The sequence below is a fragment of the Tachysurus fulvidraco genome, chromosome 5, assembly GCF_022655615.1.
Source record: "Tachysurus fulvidraco isolate hzauxx_2018 chromosome 5, HZAU_PFXX_2.0, whole genome shotgun sequence".
Lineage (NCBI taxonomy): Eukaryota > Metazoa > Chordata > Actinopteri > Siluriformes > Bagridae > Tachysurus > Tachysurus fulvidraco.
In genome coordinates this window covers 34,016,280-34,038,004 of record NC_062522.1, presented here as the reverse complement: position 1 = coordinate 34,038,004, position 21,725 = coordinate 34,016,280, and the positions used below count along the sequence as shown (strand labels likewise).

At 43.5% G+C, this 21,725-nt stretch overlaps 1 protein-coding gene across 3 annotated transcripts in view; it reads right to left on the bottom strand.

Annotated features, from left to right (window-relative positions):
• Window positions 1-21,725, bottom strand: part of LOC113649260 (myosin-10) — a 37,194-nt gene that overhangs the window by 13,836 nt on the left and 1,633 nt on the right. The window contains exons 2-17 of one of the 3 annotated variants that reach the window (XM_027156966.2): window positions 19,048-19,424; window positions 17,608-17,764; window positions 8,332-8,359; window positions 8,029-8,131; window positions 6,780-6,809; window positions 6,255-6,272; window positions 5,855-5,947; window positions 5,626-5,689; window positions 4,845-4,943; window positions 4,588-4,731; window positions 4,264-4,359; window positions 4,010-4,128; window positions 3,736-3,888; window positions 3,348-3,521; window positions 2,607-2,780; window positions 1,194-1,308 (exon numbers count right to left, since the gene is read on the bottom strand). In XM_027156966.2, the coding sequence (XP_027012767.2) occupies window positions 1,194-1,308; window positions 2,607-2,780; window positions 3,348-3,521; window positions 3,736-3,888; window positions 4,010-4,128; window positions 4,264-4,359; window positions 4,588-4,731; window positions 4,845-4,943; window positions 5,626-5,689; window positions 5,855-5,947; window positions 6,255-6,272; window positions 6,780-6,809; window positions 8,029-8,131; window positions 8,332-8,359; window positions 17,608-17,764; window positions 19,048-19,401 (1,921 nt within the window). In that variant the 5' untranslated portion in view covers window positions 19,402-19,424. The remainder of the gene's footprint in view (window positions 1-1,193; window positions 1,309-2,606; window positions 2,781-3,347; window positions 3,522-3,735; window positions 3,889-4,009; window positions 4,129-4,263; window positions 4,360-4,587; window positions 4,732-4,844; window positions 4,944-5,625; window positions 5,690-5,854; window positions 5,948-6,254; window positions 6,273-6,779; window positions 6,810-8,028; window positions 8,132-8,331; window positions 8,360-17,607; window positions 17,765-19,047; window positions 19,425-21,725) is intronic. The other 2 variants (XM_047814196.1, XM_047814197.1) reach the window with 2 other exon arrangements.

Here is a 21,725-nt window from a genome sequence, read left to right as displayed (position 1 = left end):
CCCTTGAACCTCCATCATGGACCCTGTGCTCTGGCCCCAACCCCTAAAGAAGGACTTTCACTGTGCTGTACTGTATCTGTTCCCTGTCTCTAATAAACATCTTAATGCTCTCTATGTGCTTGCATGACCGGAGGAAAGCTGCATGGTTTCCATGCGCAGGATTTCTAAAAGCAAACTGAGGGAAAAGAGCAGGATTTTATTTAAAATGCTTAAAACTACTAACGAGTGGAGATTCTATAAACAGAAATCAGAAATAAAGTACATGCAAGTGCTTCCTTCTGAGAGCTGACGCTCAAACGGTCACAGACAAAAATCTAAGTTCACTACAGAGGAACTAACACCATCTTCTACATACTGTAGATTAATCTGTCAGAGAAAAGTGATAAATGTAGAACTAAGTCTAACCTTCATATAAAAACTCCCCACATCAGCAACAGTTGTGAGGATTTTATTAAACATTTCCATCAGACTGTTTTACTTTTATTTAGTAATGTCATGTGACTTTATTAGTGTGAACAGCTGACACTGTACAAGTCCAGTCATCGTGTGTGCGCTCACTTATTAAACTCCACATGCTTTAGCTAATAAACGTCTTTAGTGAACTCAGATTTTGCTCTAATTCGGCCAAATATGAGACGAGTCAGCCGGAAGGAGAAGGTTCGGAGTGGAGGATAGAAACAAAAAGAAGCTGCTTGTGATGGGAGCATCTCAAAAATCACAAAATTCGCCCATGAAGAACCGTAGTACCTTCACCCGGAGAATCATGGAGACTAGAGACGTCATAGAAAGACGCTCTCTGAATATTCTGTATCTCTACCGGGCCGAGAAAGGGCCGAGGGCAAGAGAAAAAGAAAGAAAGAAATACAGAAAAGCAAAATAAATAATAATAAAATAGCACAAAAAAACCCAAAACAAAAATAAATAAATAAATAAATAAATAAAAAGGAAACAACAAAAACAAACCCAGCAAGCACACACACAGAAACACATGGGTTAGTGTATCACACTGGTGGGCAGAAGTAGATCTCACACACACACACACACACACACACACACACACAGGAATGGAACGTAACGATCTTATTCAGATCTTATCTACATTACCATCGTCTTTAATATTTAATTATTTCACTCAGCAGATGTAAAATGCCTTTCTTTCTTCCAGCGTGCAACAGATAAAGGATGAATCTCACCATCTTTCCAAAGCTCAGCCACAAATTTATCAGTGGACTGGTGCAGCAGTGTCGCCACGTTATCGTTCAGAGGGTCCATGTTCTTCATCAACCACTCGTCTGCTTTATAATCCACCTGGGGGAGGGAGGGGGAGAGAGAGTGAGGGGGGAGAGAGAGGTGTGTGTATATATATATATATATATATATATATATATATATATATATATATATATGAGAGAGAGAGAGAGAGAGAGAGAGAAACAGAGTGAGGGGGAGAGGTAGATAGATAGAGAGTGAGGAGGAGAGTGAAGGGGGAGAGAGAGAGAGAGAGGGAGAGAGAAAGTGAGGAGAGTGAGACGGGGAAGAGAGATAGATAGATAGATAGAGAGGGGGGTAGATATACATATAGAGAGAGAAAGATAGAGAGGGAAGAGAGAGGTAGATAGATAGATATAGATAGAGAGAGAGACAGTGAGAGAGCGAGGGGGAGAGAGAGTTAGATAGATAAAGAGTGAGGAGGAGAGAAGGAGAGAGAGAGGGAGAGAGAGAAAGTGAGGAGGAGAGTGAGGAGAGAGAGAGGGAGAGAGAGAAAGTGAGAATGAAAGTGAGGAGAGAGAGGGAGAGAGATAGAGAGAGGGAGAGTGAGGGGGAAGAGAGAGGGGTAGATAGATAGATAGATAGATAGAGAGAGAGAGATTTTAATAAGAAGCATATAGTAAACTAAGGTTTAGTGGCTTTAGACACATGTTTAGACTCTGTGCATGATGAGCTGTTATTTAGGATGTTTCTGTCTAGTAGGTAACTTTTCTGTGTGTGTGTCAGTCAGATGAACAGGTGTGTGAGAGAGAGAGAGAGAGAGAGAGAGAGAGATGTGGAACACGAGCTCATCATGTTCTCCATCTCCTCACACATGGGACTGAGTGTTGTAGTTGGTCTGTGGATGAAGGGGTTTATTTCTGCCTTCAGTGAGTGTTTTCTGGGGCACATTTAACTCTGCACACTGTGGCTGAGCACTAAGTGTAACAGTGTCCTCTTTATTACAGCGTCAGACATCCATCGCTAATCAGATTCTAATCTAACATTAGTTCTGTAGAATGGGATAAAATAAGGTGTGAGCATTAGAGCTCAAACACGAGGAGGTGTGTGTGTGTGAAGATCATTACAAACACAGTACATCCTGTACAGCACACGGAGAACCTTTATATTCGTCCCGTAACTAATTAATGCATCTAATCAAAAGAGGAAAATCTGATTAGATGAGACACAAAAAAACCTTACAGTAAAAAGCACTGTGTAACATTTGTAGCTCAAATTATATACTGATGATCCTGTGTGTGTGTGTGTGTGTGTGTGTGTGTGTGTGTGTAAAAGTGACTGTAAAAGCACAGCAGCAGGTTAGCACCACTGTGGAGCACGTCACTGCTCTGTCGTACCCTCCCTGCGTAGTGTATGATGCAGAAGTCAGCTTTGTCCTTGAGCTGCCGTGGTTTTTGGAACTTGGCATGAGAGCCCTGCTCCTGCACCAGCTTGTCCACAAACGTCTTATCTGTGGCTTTGGGGAACCAGCACTCCTCATCCAGCAGAGCGAGGACACCTGGAGGATTCGCCTGAAACACACGGCTAGATGGTTTAGAAGGTCGTGTTACCTTAAACAATGACATCATAGAAATGACCTGACATCAATACAAACAAGCAGAGGATCGAGCAGGAGTCATAACTCTAGGGAATGGTTATAACTGCTCCTCTGGTTTATAAAGGACAACGCACATTAAGGACCTGACCTGTGACACATGACCTACATTGTGAAAGTTTAAATTCTGAACTGTATTATTTATAATCGGCTCATTTGTTTAACAGTGACGTTTAGGTTGCTTTCACGCTCTGAATCCGAGTGTAAACTTTAATTTCACTTGCAGTTTGTCTGCTGTATGTACGCAGGGCTGAGAAACGTTCACGTTACACACGGCACGAGTCGTTCACTTCCTGCAGTGATTTGATTCAGAGCTGAATCGCTTTTTGTCGATCAGGACCGAGGCTACCTCAGTCAGGTGCTGTGTGATTTCTGTCTTCTTCTCTGATTACTGTGAGCACCACGATGAGAAAGTGAACCCTCAGAGTAAACGCTGCAGATACACAGCACTTGTGTATAAGTGTGAACATCCTGCTGGACTCACGGGTCTCTCGATGAGGTCGATGCAGGGCTGCAGGTCGAGACCGAAGTCGATGAAGCTCCAGTCGATGCCCTCGCGCTGATACTCCTCCTGCTCCAGGATGAACATGGTGTGGTTGAAGAGCTGCTGCAGCTTCTCGTTAGTGTAATTAATACACAGCTGCTCAAACGAGTTTAACTGAGAGGGAGAAAGAGAGAGAGGGAGGGAGAGAGAGAGAAATATAAAAAGCTATTTAAGAGAAAAAGTACTTTACAGCATAAACAAACACCTCATTTTTACTTTTTACCCCTCGCCAAAATTCACACATTTTATTTTTTACCTCAGAAACTGACTTTTGTTTTTAGAATTGAATTAAAAACAAAACAAACAAACAAAAAAATCCCATCCTCACTTGGAAGATCTCAAAACCAGCGATGTCCAGGATACCAATAAATGAGGCCCCCTGCCGTTTGGTTCGGTCCAGAGCTTTGTTTATTCGGTGGACGAGCCAGCGGAAGAGACGCTCGTACGTCGCTTTGGCCAGAGCTTCAACTGCAAAGTCAGCCTGAGGTGTTCGAAATAAACGATGATCAATCATACAGGCTGATGATGATGATGATGATGAGAACATTTGCTTTGCAGGGTCATTGATGTGAAGCTGTGCTGAATGTGTGAAAGTGTCTCACCTGTTCTTTAGTTTGAGCTTTCTGAACGTAGTCTCGCCCCACTTTAATCCTCGGGGTCAGGATGGCGCGAGTGAACTCCATCACACTCATCCCTAACAGGTGACACAATTTTTGTGCAGCTACACACACACACACACACACACACAGAGCAGGAAAAGAAATAAATATACAAAATCTGTGTCCATAGCTTCTATACATGTGTGTGTGTGTGTGTGTGTGAGAGAGAGAGAGTAAGAGTGTGTGTGTGTGTGTACCTGTGTTCTCAGGCATGGAGGCCTGGTCTGTGTTTCTCTCCTTCTTGAACACAATGTTACCAAACTGCATTACAGCTGACACCACCTTCAGCATGGCTGTATGGAGACAGATGGGGAGACACACACACACACACACGGGGAGAGACACACACACACACACACACACACACACGGGGAGAGACGCACACAAAGTCACAAACTACTCCAGCACAACAATGGCTGCACAAGACCCAACATTTTAGTCTCATATCCATCATCTCACACACACACACACACACACACACACACACACACACACACACACACACACACGATCTCTCTTACACAAGATCTCTTCATGGGAGAAGCTCATAATGTGCATGGCCTCCATGGTCTCCTGGAAGTTGTCTTTGTCCTGCTGTCCAGGAATGGGAATATTTCCATTAGAGAGGAAACGATAATTATTGAAGCCTTCCAGCAGGAGATCAGCTGCAGAGGGAGAAGAACAACGAGGCACTGTTAAAAACACAGTTCTCACACACACACACACTCCTATAACTTAGTGTTTTACATGGCATTAAGGGCACTGAGGAGTGTCTCACATCTCAGATGTTCTCCTGCTCCAGCCAGCAGCTGGTAGAAGATGTGAAAAGTTCTCTCGTCTTTAGCTTGACGAATAGCTCTGGATTTCTCCAGGAGATCTGAAGGTCAGGATTTAAGGAAACAGCATGATGGATCTCAGGAGCTTCATCCTAACTCATCAGTGTGTTTAAGAAATAATCATCAACACAGTAATGACTGAACATGACTAATCACCACACGTACAGCTGTCTAACACCATCACAATGTGTGTGAGCTACACCTTCTCTCCCCCAGTGTGTGTGTGTGTGAGCTACACCTTCTCTCCCCCAGTGTGTGTGTGTGTGAGCTACACCTTCTCTCCCCCAGTGTGTGTGTGTGTGTGTGTGAGCTACACCTTCTCTCCCCCCAGTGTGTGTGTGTGTGAGCTACACCTTCTCTCCCCCAGTGTGTGTGTGTGTGAGCTACACCTTCTCTCCCCCAGTGTGTGTGTGTGAGCTACACCTTCTCTCCCAGCAGTGTGTGTGAGCTACACCTTCTCTCCCCCAGTGTGTGTGTGAGCTACACCTTCTCTCCCCCAGTGTGTGTGTGAGCTACACCTTCTCTCCCCCAGTGTGTGTGTGTGAGCTACACCTTCTCCCCTACAGTGTGTGTGTGTGAGCTACACCTTCTCCCCCACGGTGTGTGTGTGAGCTGCCCCTTCTCTCCCCCACAGTGTGTGTGTGTGTGAGCTGCCCCTTCTCTCCCCCAGTGTGTGTGTGTGAGCTCCAACAGTATGTCAGCATGTGAACATGAGGAGGATACAGGTCTCGATGTTTGCCCCCACAATGTACCCAGTCACGTCAAAGTTGATCCGGATAAACTTCCCCTATGTGGGTTTGGAGAAAGAAAGAAAAGTGAATAGGAAAAATAGAGAGAGACAAAAAAAAACAGGAAAGAAAAAAAAATATGGTGGAGAAGAAAAAAGAAAAGTCAAGTATTTTTTTTTTAACAAAAAAATTTTATTCCTTTTTAACAGAAATGATAAACATACGAAACGTGACGAGTTGTCGTTTTTCACAGTCTTGGCGTTACCAAATGATTCCAGGATAGGATTAGCCTGTAGCAGCTGTCTCTCCAACTCACCCTGTACACACACACACACACACACACACACACACACACACACACACACACACACACACACACTTTTCACCTAAAATCTAAAGAAACCCAGAGCGCGCGGATGAGCAGAGACCCGTGCGAAGACGTGCAGAGGGACGAGTGACCTTTCTTGAATTGTTTCCCCTTGAATTCAACATCGTATTTTACCAACCCAGTCTGAGTGCACGTGTGTGTGTGTGTGTGCGCACAGAAAACACACCACAGTGAAAGAGGAGAAGGTTCCCGAGTGAACAGTAAAACCGTCGCTACTTAAACAAAAGATTACTCACATACAGCAGGATGGCATTCTGAAATTCATGGGTCAAAAAAAAATTACTTATTTAATTATTAACATATAACGAGGGATATTTTTTAATGAAATAAATGATTTTTTTCACTTCGAGCTGCATTATGAAGTTACTAAAAGATACTGCAGATATAATTACAATCTAAAATTCAGATTAATATTAATGAATAAATATTCCATAAAAAGAATAATTCAGAGTAATTCAGGACAAAGGCACACAGTGTATGAGAGCCTGAAGTGGTCTGAGAAGGTACACGTGTGTGTTCTAGTGATTACAGTTCAGTACTACACATAAATTTACCTCTGTTACAAACCCAGATGACATCCACGTAAAAGCTGCACACCAGCAGCCAGAGAGAGAAACACAGAGACACAGACATGTACCGAGACAGACAGATCGAGACAGAGACTAGCAGAAAAGCTAGAATAGTACATCAGTGTGTCAGAGTTAGTGTGTGTGTGTGTGTGTGTGTGTGTGTGTATTAGTGCTGCATGCAGGGGAACTTGCCTGGAGTTTGACAGCTTTAGGAGACTCTGGCTGTTAAACAAATGTACAGTGTTAGAGCAGCAAACCGCAAACCCAGTCCATCACACACACATCATTAACTTAAGTGTGTGTGTGTGTAAATCTCTATTCTCAGGACCGAGTCAGTTGGAAGCGTTAGAGGCTAAAAGACCACAGCAACCAGCAGCACTGCATCTCTACATTAAAGGTGGGGTCTCCGATATCTGTTTTGGGCCACCAAACAAAACAAAAATCAAAACAAACCTGTAGCCAATGAGCAGAAAGGGGCGGGTCTTGTCAATATGGGTGGAGAGTGTGTTCAGTGTGCGTGCGCATATTCACGGGTCGGAGTTTCCCGAGTCAATAACTCCTGAGCTAAACGCTGTTACTACACAAAACGCGGTTGTAGCTGCCTCTCTACATTACTACGATAGAAAAGAGGTGTTATTTGTGTAGTAACAGCGTTTAGCTCAGGAGTTATTGACTCAGGAAACTCCAACCTGTGAATATGTGGCCAACTTCCTGCTCCTTCAGTTCTCTCCAGCGCTGGAAAGCTGATCCTATATTAACACGTCCTACTTCTTGTCCTTATCGTAAGTCTTTCTTCTCTTTCTTTCTTTGTTTTTATCCTCCATGTCCATGTTAAAACCGCTTTCTGCTAACGTCACACACGCGCACTGAACACTCTCTCTGCCCATATCGACAAGCCCCGCCCCTTTCTGGCTCACTGCTCAAACTAACTACACGTTACTTTTGTTTAGCTTGTCATCCCGACTCAGTTTCCTGAAGCATTTCTCAGATATCAGAGACCGCACCTTTAATGTTAAAAGTAACTTTATTCTAGAATTACTAAGCTGCAGTTACACTAAGTGTTAGCTGCTTTAGCACAGTGGGATACAGACACACTGCACAAGTCAACCAGGTTCACACAACATATATTATTGTACCATTATAATTAATATAATGCCTGAAATAAGAATTTTACTAAATGACATTCTTTCTTGCAGTCCACTGTGCCTATAAAATTAATAATTATTATTCAATATTCAACAAATAATGGAGTGTTTGTGTTCAGGACAAAAGCCCATGTTCCTCTGCTGTTTATTATAAAAACATTTCTCTACACAAACTCCAACCAGCCTAAATAAAACCCACAGCGTCTGAGACACTTCACTTTACCCCACTTTTCTGTCCCACTTACACAATTTAACAACATTAATACTGAGAGTCATGAGCGAGGGAATAAACTCACAGGAACGTTGTGGTCTTTCCTTCCTTTGTGGGAGGAAGCGACGTGTGCCAGGTACTGAATGACCTTCTTAGTGTTTTCAGTTTTTCCTGCTCCGGATTCACCTCTGAAGGGACACCCACACACACACAGACACACACAGACACACACACACACAGACACACACACACACAGACACACACACACACAGACACAGAGCAGTGTCAGAGACAGAGTGAGGTGGTGATACAGAGCTGCTTATGAGGACTGAGACAATTTAACAAAGCTCCAGGTAACATCACTGTATACATTCACTGGGTAACTCACGTGCACAGGATGGACTGATCCTCACGATCTGAAAGAGAGAGAGAAAATATGGATGTGTGAACAAAAACAACAAAGACCTACACACACACACACACACACACACACACACACACACACAGTGTTCAACATCACATTACGGTACAATCTGATTAGATCTGATGAAAGTGTTATTACAGCTGTTCCACACACTGACCTCCGTCCCTCACCAACCCTCACCGTCACATACAACACACTCAGCACTTATTACCTGTGCAGGCTTCCTGTAAAGAGACCAGGGGACCAGACTACCACACACACACACACACACACACACACACACACACCGGTGTGCCTACATGTCAATCAGCATGGTGATTAATCTGACAGAAACGCTCACCACAGTAAGAAGCCATCACAGAGCCCCCCACACCCCCACCCACCCCGTGAGGTGCCCTTTACCAATTGTGCTGTGTGTGTGCAATATTCTAAATATATCAAGGTGCTTCGACATATTTTCCTGACACTGGAGAGATGAAGTCATCACAACACACCAGTATAATTTAAAAGAGGAGAAAGAGACAGATATGAGAATAATGTTTAATTCTTTAAATCATTTAAATTGTCAGTAAATTTCTGTAATGCAAGAGAACTAAAAGGAGACTGAAGCAATCTGCTCGGTGAAATGAAAAAGACCTGTGTGATAAGTGATGGAGTAGGAGGAGGAGCTGTGTGTGTGTGTGTGTGTGTGTGTGTGTGTGTGTGTGTGTGATGCTCTCAGATGTTGGGATTGTGAAGAATGGTGTCTGGTGTTCATCAATCTTCAGATATCAGGAGAGAGACAGAGAGACAGAGAGAGAGAGACAGAGTAAGAACGCGAGTGAGCAAGAGCAAGAGAGAGACAGAGAGCGTGAGAGCAAGAGAGAGACAGAGTGAGAGACAGAGAGAGAGAGACAGAGTAAGAGCGCGAGTGAGCAAGAGCAAGAGAGAGACAGAGTGAGAGAGACAGAGAGCGTGAGAGCAAGAGAGAGACAGAGTACGAGCGCGAGTGAGCAAGAGCAAGAGAGAGACAGAGTGAGAGAGAGCACAAGAGGAAGAGAGAGAGAGACAGAGAGCATGAGAACAAGAGAGAGACAGAGTGTCTGAGAGAGAGACAGACGCACTTTGAGAGAGAGAGACAGAGAGAGAGACACAGAGACAGAGAGAGAGTGAGACAGAGACACAGAGAGAGAGAAAGAGGGATTATAGAGAGACTAATAAACAGATCTGAACATCAACATTAAACAGAAATTGGAGAGAAAAAGTGACATTGAGGAGAACCGTGCACAGAGCCGGAAGCTGCTAGAGATGTGAGATGGGAGTTTAGTGGGTTTAATGGGAGTTTAGTGGGTTTAATGGGAGTTTAGTGGGTTTAATGGGAGTTTAGTGTCACGATGCAAATAAACTGCGTCAAGAAGCTCTGCACTTTATCGCTGATCATCAGAAGTTCAAAGAAACGTAGAGTCTGCAAATCCAGCAGAAATGTCCTGTTTAACTTCACTTTTACACAAACATTTACACACTTCACTGTAAGGCCGATAAATGAGCTACGATCTGCTCACCATTTTATTCCTTCATCTCATTCTGTTGTTGATCTTTTGACATTTTCCTTTTGACTTTGATGTCAACCAAAACTGCACAGACCTATAACAGTTAAAATGACTAACGACCACACTCGTATTTGGCCAATAATATAATCATCTACTTTTCCTGCCGTTTCTAGCTGTTCAGTAGGCAGTGTGATCGCAGCATTACTCCTTTTATGGACAAACCCAGTAAAACATGTGTTCCAGGAATCCTGAGAGGTGGAGGAGACACCATGAGGACGACGTCATTCATTCCTGCACTGAGACGTAATACGTGTCCAAGAGCTCGGCACTTATCCACACACACCTGAGGAATCTGACACGTTAAAGATTGTGTTACGATCCAGTCATCACACCTTTACCTAATCATACGGTTCACACACTTATCCTTCACTCTGCTCCCTCTGTTACACATCTCCACAGGATCCCGCCCCCCCCCACACACACACTTCTACTACCGAGGACCGTTATTAAAGCAGAATAATAGGTCTGTAACCTGAGTGAGGATGAACACTAGGGGGCAGTGCTGCATGCAGTAAATAATACCATAGTGAGAAATTCATTAAAAAGAAAAGGAGTGAAATGTTTGGGAGAAAGAATAAATAAGATGTGGTTGTGTATAAAAGTGCACAGAAATGTGTGTGTTATGTGTGTGTGACCTGGACCTTCAGTGTCTCTTCAGTGTGTTACAGAATTGAGTGAAGTGACAGAGACAGATGCCAGCACGTGGTCTAATGCAGACTTTATTGTGCAGGATCTCATCAGCATGATGAACCATCTAAAACCAGCTGAAATCTGAAGTCATCCACTGTATGAGTCACGCAGCACTGATCTCAGATCAGATCTCACCCCCACCATCACCTCGATGATTTTAGAGCAAATAAATATACCCAGGTCTGCTTTTAAGAAGCAGCGTTTTTTATTACCGTCACATACAAATTACAGACCATCACAGATCCCATTCTTGAGTCAGAGCACAGGGTCAGGCAGGATACAGTGGAGCAGAAAGGTCCAAGCACAGGGGCCCGACAGTGGCAGCACTGGGACTCAAACCCTGATCTTCCAAACAACAACCCAGCCCAGACCGCTGGAGTCACACCCTCGACTTCATGATTTGTGCATGTGTGTTTTATTCATGTGCCTTAAACCAGCTCTACAACATACTGTAATATTCAAAATAATCAGGAATTCAAAAGATGCAAATGAGCACATTTGCATTTAATTATTCTGTAAAGTGTTTGTTAAACCTGAGCAGCCTCTAGATTGCTGTGGAGAACGATTCATTTCAGTTTATTTATTATTGTAGATATTTTTAAAAGGTAAACATTACATTACATAATTTCCTAAATTATTTGTTATAAATTTACATAAAACTTTTTCATCCATATTTAAACATTTTAATTAAATGCATAATAATGTAAAAAAAAAAAACCTCTCGTTATATGACTGATGCCTGTTTAATCTGAAGATCTGTAGTTAGAGTAGGGGTCTGTGTGTGTGTGTGTGTGTGTGTGTGTGTGTGTGTGTGTGTGTGCTCCATGCCTCATTCCTGCAGACAGCTGGATGTTGGGTGTAGAACCTCTCTGACCTTTAATACTGCAAGAAAAAAACCTGACATTTTATGTGCTTAACAAACACAAATAAATGTTTACTTGTGAATGAAACTCATTTCTCCTCTCGTGTTAATCGGCGTAATGTTTAATGCGTACGGAGTCAGACTCCCGTCTCTCTTTGTCCCTGTCCTCTGCTGCTGATGTAGTTTGGTATGTGAGGAATGCTGTGGCTCGTTAATCTTGTGAGGGGCAGAAAGGGATTTTGGGGGTGGTGGTTTGGAGTTGGTCAGGGGGGATGTAACAGGGCACTATGTGAAAAGATCATTCCTTTGTCCTGAAAAATGTCAGAAAGCCTTCAGGTTCTAGCTCAACACTGGAGACTCCTTCCATAAACGTGAACTAAAAAGCAACTCCATGTTCATTCTGGGTGTAGCGTCACTCTACGTGTCCCTATAGAGCTGTCACTATAGAGCGAGTGATTATATATTATGCTAATAATCAGTATGAAATTTATAACAGTGTCGTCTTCTCCCGGATGAGGATGATGATGCAGGCCACATACATCTGCGTCAGTTGGACAGAACCGACCGGGTGACTCACGACTCTCGCACTCAGACGTGAATGAAATCCGTCTTGCAGACGTACAGGACAGAGTGCGATTTGTGTTCCGCTGTGTGAAGAGAAAACGACATGGCCAACTGCTTCGTCATGATTACTCACTCGCTCGCTGACTGCTGCATCATGGGATACATCGAGCAGCTGTCTCTTTGCAGCGAATTCCTCCAGTTCTCATTAGGGAAGGCAACATGGCTGGATTTAGAATCAATGGAAAATGGAAGAGATCCAATTTTCAAGTTTTGACGGAGCATTACAAAGCCGAAGTGTGACAATAACGCGTATCCCACCGTGCCGACCAATCAGAACACGGTACACGTTAACTAGCATGCTGACACCCCAGGTCTCTGTGAGGCTCGCTAATTATCTGATCGATACGTAGGATTACGAGTGGTCGTGAGTAAAGCATTCGTATTCCTGGTGAAAAGAGGCCTGCACTCACTTCAGAAAGACACTTCATTCATTCGAAGTGACTGTTCGTTTGGTTTATTAGGACCAGGTGGAGGAATCCAACCTCCGAAGCCCAGGAAAGGAAAAGTCTACACGTACACATTCCTCCGCCGTCTGCCTCCGGATGCAGAATAAAAAAACAACGATGAAGTTCTGACAGATATAAATCTACACTGCATGATGTCCTAACCTTATAATGTTTAGACATTTTACGCTATTCCTCACCACAATTCCTCGTTTCTTCTCCACGTCTACATCGCTTTACACACTGCTATGTGATCAGTGTCGATCAGCTGCGACTGGTTTCTCTCTGGTTTACAGTCTCTAAATTCGTTCAGGTGGAGTTTGCCATTTTAGCAGGTATGAAAGTTATCCTGCTCTCATCTGTGGGTCAATCGGTGCAGTACCGGTGTAACCAGCAGGGGCACTAAAGAGCACAGACACAATGCTACGCATCAGACATTAATAAATAGTTAGTCGGAGACGTAAAGTTGCTCAGGACAACGATCACAACAGCAGCAGAGAGTGGATAGGAATCAAAATTCACCTGCGTATTAAACTCTTAAAGAGCCCCAGATTAGCAGCAGAAAACCAGTGACCAGTTAGCAAGTTGCCATGGAAACCAGGGTTGTTGCTGAGCTGTCTAGCTGCACGTGGCTTTAGTTAGATTGAACACTAGCTCAGACACTCCAATAGCTCAGCTAGCTAGACTTTCGTAGCATCGTGCTTAGCAGAGAAGATTCTATACTTTTTATTCTTTGTTCGTATTTTTCCCTCTGAATGAGGTTTCAGTACAAGTCCATGTTCCCCTAAAACTCAGATGTTTTCACTTAAGCAAGTGATCCTTTTGTGAACATACGTTCTACACTCGCTATAATTACACACGGCAGTCAGCAGCCAGTGATGGAGATTGTGGAATGTGTTTGGAAAATCCATCAGAGGCAGAGACGAAAAACACTAAGAGTTCTGGGCCGAACAAAACCACATCCAGCCTTCATTCTAACGTACCGACACTGCAGACTCCACACACACACACACACACACACACACACACACACACACACACACACACACACACACACACCTCATTCCAGAAAAACGTTAATAAAGATTCTTTATTATCAGTTTATTCACAGTGGAGTGTGAGCTGTACACGAATGAGCTGTTACTATGGAAACGATAAGGCATCAGTACATGTATATAAAGCTGTAGTACAGTCAGAGCTGCTGTTAGAGAGAATTAATCACCACCTGAGGACCAATCAGGGGCCAGCGTACTGAAGTTAATCTTACTTTAACTATTCATGTAAATGCTGGACAACAAAATAACACGAGTGTGATGATAAATATCGTGTGCGGTTGATTCTTGTCTCTGCGCCAGAAGGCGTAGTGACACAGAAGGGGGGGGGGGGGGGGACAGGGAGAGAGAGAGAGAGAGAGACAGGGAGAGAGAGAGAGAGAGCGCGAGAGAGAGAGCGCGAGAGAGAGAGGGAGAGAGACAGAGTGGGAGAGAGCGAGAGTGAGAGAGCGCACGCACAAGAGAGAGAGGGCGTGAGAGAGAGAGAGAAGAGTGTGAGGAAATTCCCCCCACAGCTGCACAAAGGATCCATTGTACCCCACAATGAGGGTCAGACACTCAGAAAACAACCATTTTATGTTCACTACACTTCTGATTGTCAGGTTTGATTGAAACAGAACAGCTGAAGGAGAAGAGGAAGGTTTTAGAGATGATGTCGTCCTGCTGGGTTTATGTTCACTGAACACATTTTTACCCAAGAATTTACAGACTGATGTGATCATCTATAACTAGACATTAAACAGCAGCTGCGCACACACACACACACACACACACACACAAAACAATTAACACAGTGGAAAAAAAATATATCCATGTTTAATAATTAATACAGCGATCTCAAATGTGCAGTTGTGTATTGGGGATGTCTTAAACAGATGGTAGTGTGCTGTCTCAGTGTGTTGTAGTGTGCTGGCTCAGTGTGTTGTAGTGTGCTGGCTCAGTGTGTTGTAGTGTGCTGGCTCAGTGTGTTGTAGTGTGCTGTCTCAGTGTGCTGTCTCAGTGTGCTGTCTCAGTGTGCTGTCTCAGTGTGCTGTCTCAGTGTGCTGTCTCAGTGTGCTGTCTCAGTGTGCTGTCTCAGTGTGCTGTCTCAGTGTGCTGTCTCAGTGTGCTGTCTCAGTGTGCTGTCTCATCGTGCTCCAACACACTAAACCTTTACACACAACTGGAAGTGTTTAAGTTGTTCAGTAACTACAACTGCACAGAGAAGTGGGTAAGTAAAGTGCCATGGTTAAGACTTTCACTTTAACCTCCTTCAATTTAACACAGGTGATAAATTATATTCTTCTTTTCACCCAAAACATTTTCAACACCCCCAACCACACACACACACTCCACCCCCCCCCCCCACACACACACACACAGGCAGGAAGGAGCAAAAACTAGATCAGTAATGCCAGACTGCTCAAATCACTTCCAGATGTGTAAAGAGTCACAGCACCGACTGTCAATCAGACTTCTACCTCCTTTATTTATTTATATCTCCTAACCTCACTCCAAGGGTTAGGTGTGATGTTTAGAGAGAAACTTTAGTTTGCTGGTAAAACAGAAAAGAAAAGGAAAAAAAACAACAATTCTGTCTCTTCCCTGTCGATCAGGGACACCAGCATCTGTCTGGAGTCACACGTGTTGGCTGTTATCTCTCCGTGACCGGGAAATAAACCGAAATACGTTAAAATAAAAATTCTTTTAACACAAACTGAGGAGATAATTTATAATTGTACGAGAGATGAGTTTACTGTGTGAACACGTGTTGAATACGTGCTAAAGAGATGAGAGTTATCGTTAGCGTATAATCACCTCAGAGCGTCAGCTCTGTTTAACACCAACACAACACGCGCTAATGCTCACTGCTAGCTAAAGAGCGATAAACACTACGGTGGCTGAAGAGAAGTGGTCACTGATCAAATGTGGCACCAGATGATTAAGAATTACGACTTATATTAATTATTGAGCAGCACGTTTAATTTTCTAATCATAATTTATATACAGATTATTTAGAAGACGATAAAAGAACCAGAAGCTATAATGTTAAAAACCCACCACCCAATCAGCACGGCTGCTTTTTTCTTTTGCTTCATTCCTGAAATATGCAGAAAGCCAAAGGCCCACCACAGAGAAAACCCAGAACTCACACACACACACACACACTCACACACACTCACACACACTCACACACACTCACACACACTCACACACACTCACACACACTCACACACACTCACACACACTCACACACACTCACACACACTCACACACACACACACACACACACACACACACACACACACACACACACACACACACTCACACTCACACACACTCACACACACACACACTCACACACACACACACTCACACACTCACACACACACACTCACACACACCTCTTTCTGCCTTTTCCCTGCATTCCACATGTGGCCGAGTAAAAACGGATTTATCTCCAGAGGCTAAATATACACACACATAATAGCTACCTTCGGAAATACTTTCCATTTCTCCTTCTGCTTACGTAACGTACAATAAAAACGTTAATCGGTTATCGGTTTCTCCGACATAACTAAATAAGGCCGGAACGCTGAGCCGAGCTGCCAGCAAAAGAATTTCAGGCTTCTTGAAACACTTAATGAAAAACAAACTTTTATTCAAGAAAAAAGTGGAAAATGACCGTAGTGGAATTTCTCTGCGTGTTCGCGTGCGCTCGGGCCGCGATGGAGTCCGATCTGTCACTTTTATATAAATACCTGCTTTTCTTTTACAAAGACAGCTCATAACCCCCCCCCCCCCAACACAATAGTGTAAGAGTAAAGTCTGTTACAGCTACAGTACTGTTATAGCACCAGCACTCAGGAATTATTCATTTATTCCATAATTTTACTGAACTTTACTGATGACATTTATTAATATAAAGTAAAGCTCTGAACCAAAAACACATACCAACAAAACCCAGCTACCAAACTGTCACCTTCATGTAAAATATTGTGTTTCTTTGCTAAAACATTTCTCTGTTTATACAGAGACACTTCTCTGTGGGCCTTTTTACACCCGGTCACTTCGTGTGTTGTCTCTGATCCGATAGCTGTCTGATCTGTTAAAACTGTCCTTTACATCAGGCCACAAACACGTCTCAGCGAATCGGATATCGATCCGATCTTTCTGCTCCCGCCCAAAATGCTAATATATTTGACCTTATTTTCCGGAGTAATTGAAACAGAACACACTTTGGTGTACGTGGTTTTCAAAACACGTTTAAAAAGAAGACGAAATAAAACTGGTTACGACGTTTATGTTACAAAAAACAGCGTTTACTGTTTGCTGTGTTTTCGCTGGCGGCAGCAGCGCGTTTTAAGCCCCGACGAGACGCCTGGGTGAAAGATCACCTGCGAGTGACGTAGTTCCGTTTGGGAGGAGTAAAGCGCTGACGTATGTGGCTTGAACAACCACATTCATTTACACCTGTCCAGTTTAATCTGAAACTCGTCCCAGACCACCTCCTGAAGGGGTTTGTACCATCGGGTTTATATCCGTCTCCAAAACGTCAGGAGGGCAGTTAGACCTGGTGTTTTTACCATCGGGAAGCTATCGGATCACAGAAAACGCATGAAGTGACCAGGGGTAAAAAGCCCCTAATAGTCTTGTCTTATTCCTAACTAACTGCCAGCTGTTATTTATAACCAAGACACCGTGTTTTAGCCAGATTTACTTTTTATATAGGAACGTTTGTTCTTATTTACCTTCAGCTTATAATCATTACTAATATTCATTTTTATTTACAAAACTGTTATGATTAAAACATTAAAATTGTTTACATTTTTTTATTAAATTGTAATTAAATGTCCTAATTAAAACGTATAATTCTCCACAAGGACTCACTATTCCTCACTAAATAGTTATTTATAACCAAAAAAGGTTTCTTTGTGGAAAACTTCTGATTACTAGCTGAGAAATTAAAAATATTGAATAAGAAGAAAAAGATTTGTTACCTTGCAGCATGCATCTGTAGGCCGATTCCGAGATGGCGTAGATGTGCGGTGGCATTTCGTGTCTCTTCTTCCCACGGTACATCTCAATGATGTTTTCTGAGTAAATGGGCAGGTTTTTGTACGGGTTTATCACCACACAGAACAGTCCGGAATATGTCTGGAAAAGAAAGAATAAAATGTTAGAAATTAAATTAATTATTAATTCCATGACACCAGGAAATAATGATGTTACTAATAGTGACACAGCAAATAAATAAAGAGCAAAACTGCACAGCAGAAGAAACTAGCTAAGACATTATAGCATGAAGATTAGCAGTGCGGTAACTGGAACATGGTTGTGCTCCATATGGTACATAATATTTTGCCACTATGTGGTTTGGGACAGAGCCTCCAGTCAGGCTGGAACACACTATGTACTATTCCACAATTTTTTAATCTGTATACATGACACCGGTTGGGCAAAGTCTGAGTACAGGATGTCTCTATACACACACACACACACACACACACACACACACACGACCTCGTTCTGAACACTTTTTGTGCAACATGTAACTGAAGACCAAACTACACTAAAATAAAGCATAAACTTCAGGTAATCTGGAACGTAGAGCAGAATGTCCCAGAGTCTTTGTCCTTGGTCTGTGTTTAAGTCACATGCTACCTGATATAAACAGCTAATAAGCTCTATTTCTATTTGTCACATAATGAGCTAATTGTCCAACACGCATTTGATGTTTCCATCACTCAGTTTGTCTGATGTTAAAATGTTGGGCTTTATGTAAGCAGCAGATCTGAGCTCCTGAGTCACTGTGCTAAGTTTAACTCAACTCGGCTGCTTGGCTTTGTTTAGCACAGGTGTGCGACACACACACACACACACACACACACACACACACACACACACACAGCTTTATATGCAGACAGGGATTTACGTCTCCATCCTTTCCTGTCCTCTTTCACTAGTCTGTAATGTTTAGTGTCTTCTGCTGAACATAATTTACTTTTGTCCATTTAATTAACACCACACAAACCAGCCAGAATACAAACAGACATGATGTCATTTATATGGAATTAAACTCAGAAGAAAACATTACAATCCTTAAAGTCTTTATTTCACATAAAGAACATTATTGATGGCACCTTCCCTCTCTCTCTCTCTCTCTCTCTCTCTCTCTCTGTCTCTGTCTCTCTGTCTCTGTGTGTGAAGCCCCAGTCCACTAACATTTCATGATGGCCCTACACTTGTCCCTTTTTTTTTGTCTTATACCATTTTCCTTCTTTTCCATCTCAGTTACTTTTATGATAAATTGTTTGCACTCCAGTTAATACAATTAGAAACAGAAATAATAACAAATCTTTTTCATTTTAAGAGTTCGAGTTGTTTTACACAACACTACGTCATCAGAGACCATCGATGTGGGAGAGAGAGACACTTACGTAGATGAGTCCGGAGTAGTAACGGTCCTTCAGGTTGTGGAGAACCGAAGCCTCGTTGAGGCAGGTGAGCTCGGCCATGTCCTCCACCTTACTAAACTTGGGAGGGTTCATCTTCTGGATGTCATCTTTGTTCACCAGAGCTTTCTTCCCGTTCTCAGCGAGCTCCACAAACACCTCCTCGCCTCTCTCCTCACGAATGCTCGCTGCCTCGAAGCCATGCCTCTCCGAGGGAACCCACACTAGTTTCTTGGCAGTCCAGTCAGCCTGCGTGGCCGGGTTATAGACCACGGCCCGGTCCACAAAGAGGTACCGCTCCGGGTCCTCCTGCCCGCTCCGCTGAGCCATCTCTGGCATTAGGGACTAAAACAGTGGGCCACCTAAAGAGGAACCAGGGGAGAACCAGGAGTGAGTCAAACCTTCAACCTGAGACAAACCTTTTCTGCTTTGATTTAGAATCATATTTAAATTAATACTAAAGTTATATGAAAACATTATATTAGCACATGGCTAATCCCAAAAAAGAAACTTATTTATTGTCCTGTTTAAAGTTAATACAAATATGTAATAGAAGCTTTAACACTGAGCACAGGGACGAGTGACTCCTAATACAGGTTGTGCATCAGAGCAGGCTGCTTTAATAATCATAATTAAACAATAAAAATGTGACCCCTATCTATCCTTAATCCTCACTCTCATTCCTAAAGAAGTGTGTATTAAACATACAATACACACACCTGTGCCCTGTGTAGGACACCTGTACACACACACACACCTGTGCCCTGTGTAGGACACCTGTACACACACACACACCTGTGCCCTGTGTAGGACACCTGTACACACACACACACACCTGTGCCCTGTGTAGGACACCTGTACACACACACACACCTGTGCCCTGTGTAGGACACCTGTACACACACACACACACCTGTGCCCTGTGTAGGACACCTGTACACACACACACACACACACACACCTGTGCCCTATGTAGGACACCTGTACACACACACACACCTGTGCCCTGTGTAGGACACCTGTACACACACACCTGTGCCCTATGTAGGACACCTATACACACACACACACACCTGTGCCCTATGTAGGACACCTATACACACACACACACACACACACACACACACACACACACCTGTGCCCTATGTAGGACACCTATACACACACACACACACACACACACCTGTGCCCTATGTAGGACACCTATACACACACACACCTGTGCCCTATGTAGGACACCTATACACACACACACACACACACACACACACACACACACACACACCTGTGCCCTGTGTAGGACACCTGTACACACACACACACACACCTGTGCCCTGTGTAGGACACCTGTACACACACACACACACACACACACACACCTGTGCCCTATGTAGGACACCTATACACACACACACACACACACACACACACACACACACACCTGTGCCCTATGTAGGACACCTATACACACACACACACACACACACACACACACACACACACCTGTGCCCTATGTAGGACACCTATACACACACACACACACACACACACACACCTGTGCCCTATGTAGGACACCTATACACACACACACACACACACACCTGTGCCCTATGTAGGACACCTATACACACACACACACACCTGTGCCCTATGTAGGACACCTATACACACACACACACACACCTGTGCCCTATGTAGGACACCTATACACACACACACACCTGTGCCCTATGTAGGACACCTATACACACACACACACCTGTGCCCTATGTAGGACACCTATACACACACACCTGTGCCCTATGTAGGACACCTATACACACACCGGTGCCCTATGTAGGACACCTATACACACACCTGTGCCCTATGTAGGACACCTATACACACACACCTACACATATATACACACACCTGTGCCCTATGTAGGACACCTACACACACCTACACATATATACACACTTGTGCCCTATGTAGGATACCTACACACATCTATACACACTTGTGCCCTATGTAGGATACCTACACACATCTATACACACTTGTGCCCTATGTAGGACACCTACACACACCTACACATATATACACACTTGTGCCCTATGTAGGACACCTACACACACCTACACATATATACACACTTGTGCCCTATGTAGGATACCTACACACATCTATACACACTTGTGCCCTATGTAGGACACCTACACACACCTACACATATATACACACTTGTGCCCTATGTAGGACACCTACACACACCTACACATATATACACACTTGTGCCCTATGTAGGATACCTACACACATCTATACACACTTGTGCCCTATGTAGGACACCTACACACACACCTACACATATATACACACCTGTGCCCTATGTAGGACACCTACACACACCTACACATATATACACACTTGTGCCCTATGTAGGATACCTACACACATCTATACACACTTGTGCCCTATGTAGGATACCTACACACATCTATACACACTTGTGCCCTATGTAGGACACCTACACACACCTACACATATATACACACTTGTGCCCTATGTAGGACACCTACACACACCTACACATATATACACACTTGTGCCCTATGTAGGATACCTACACACATCTATACACACTTGTGCCCTATGTAGGACACCTACACACACACCTACAC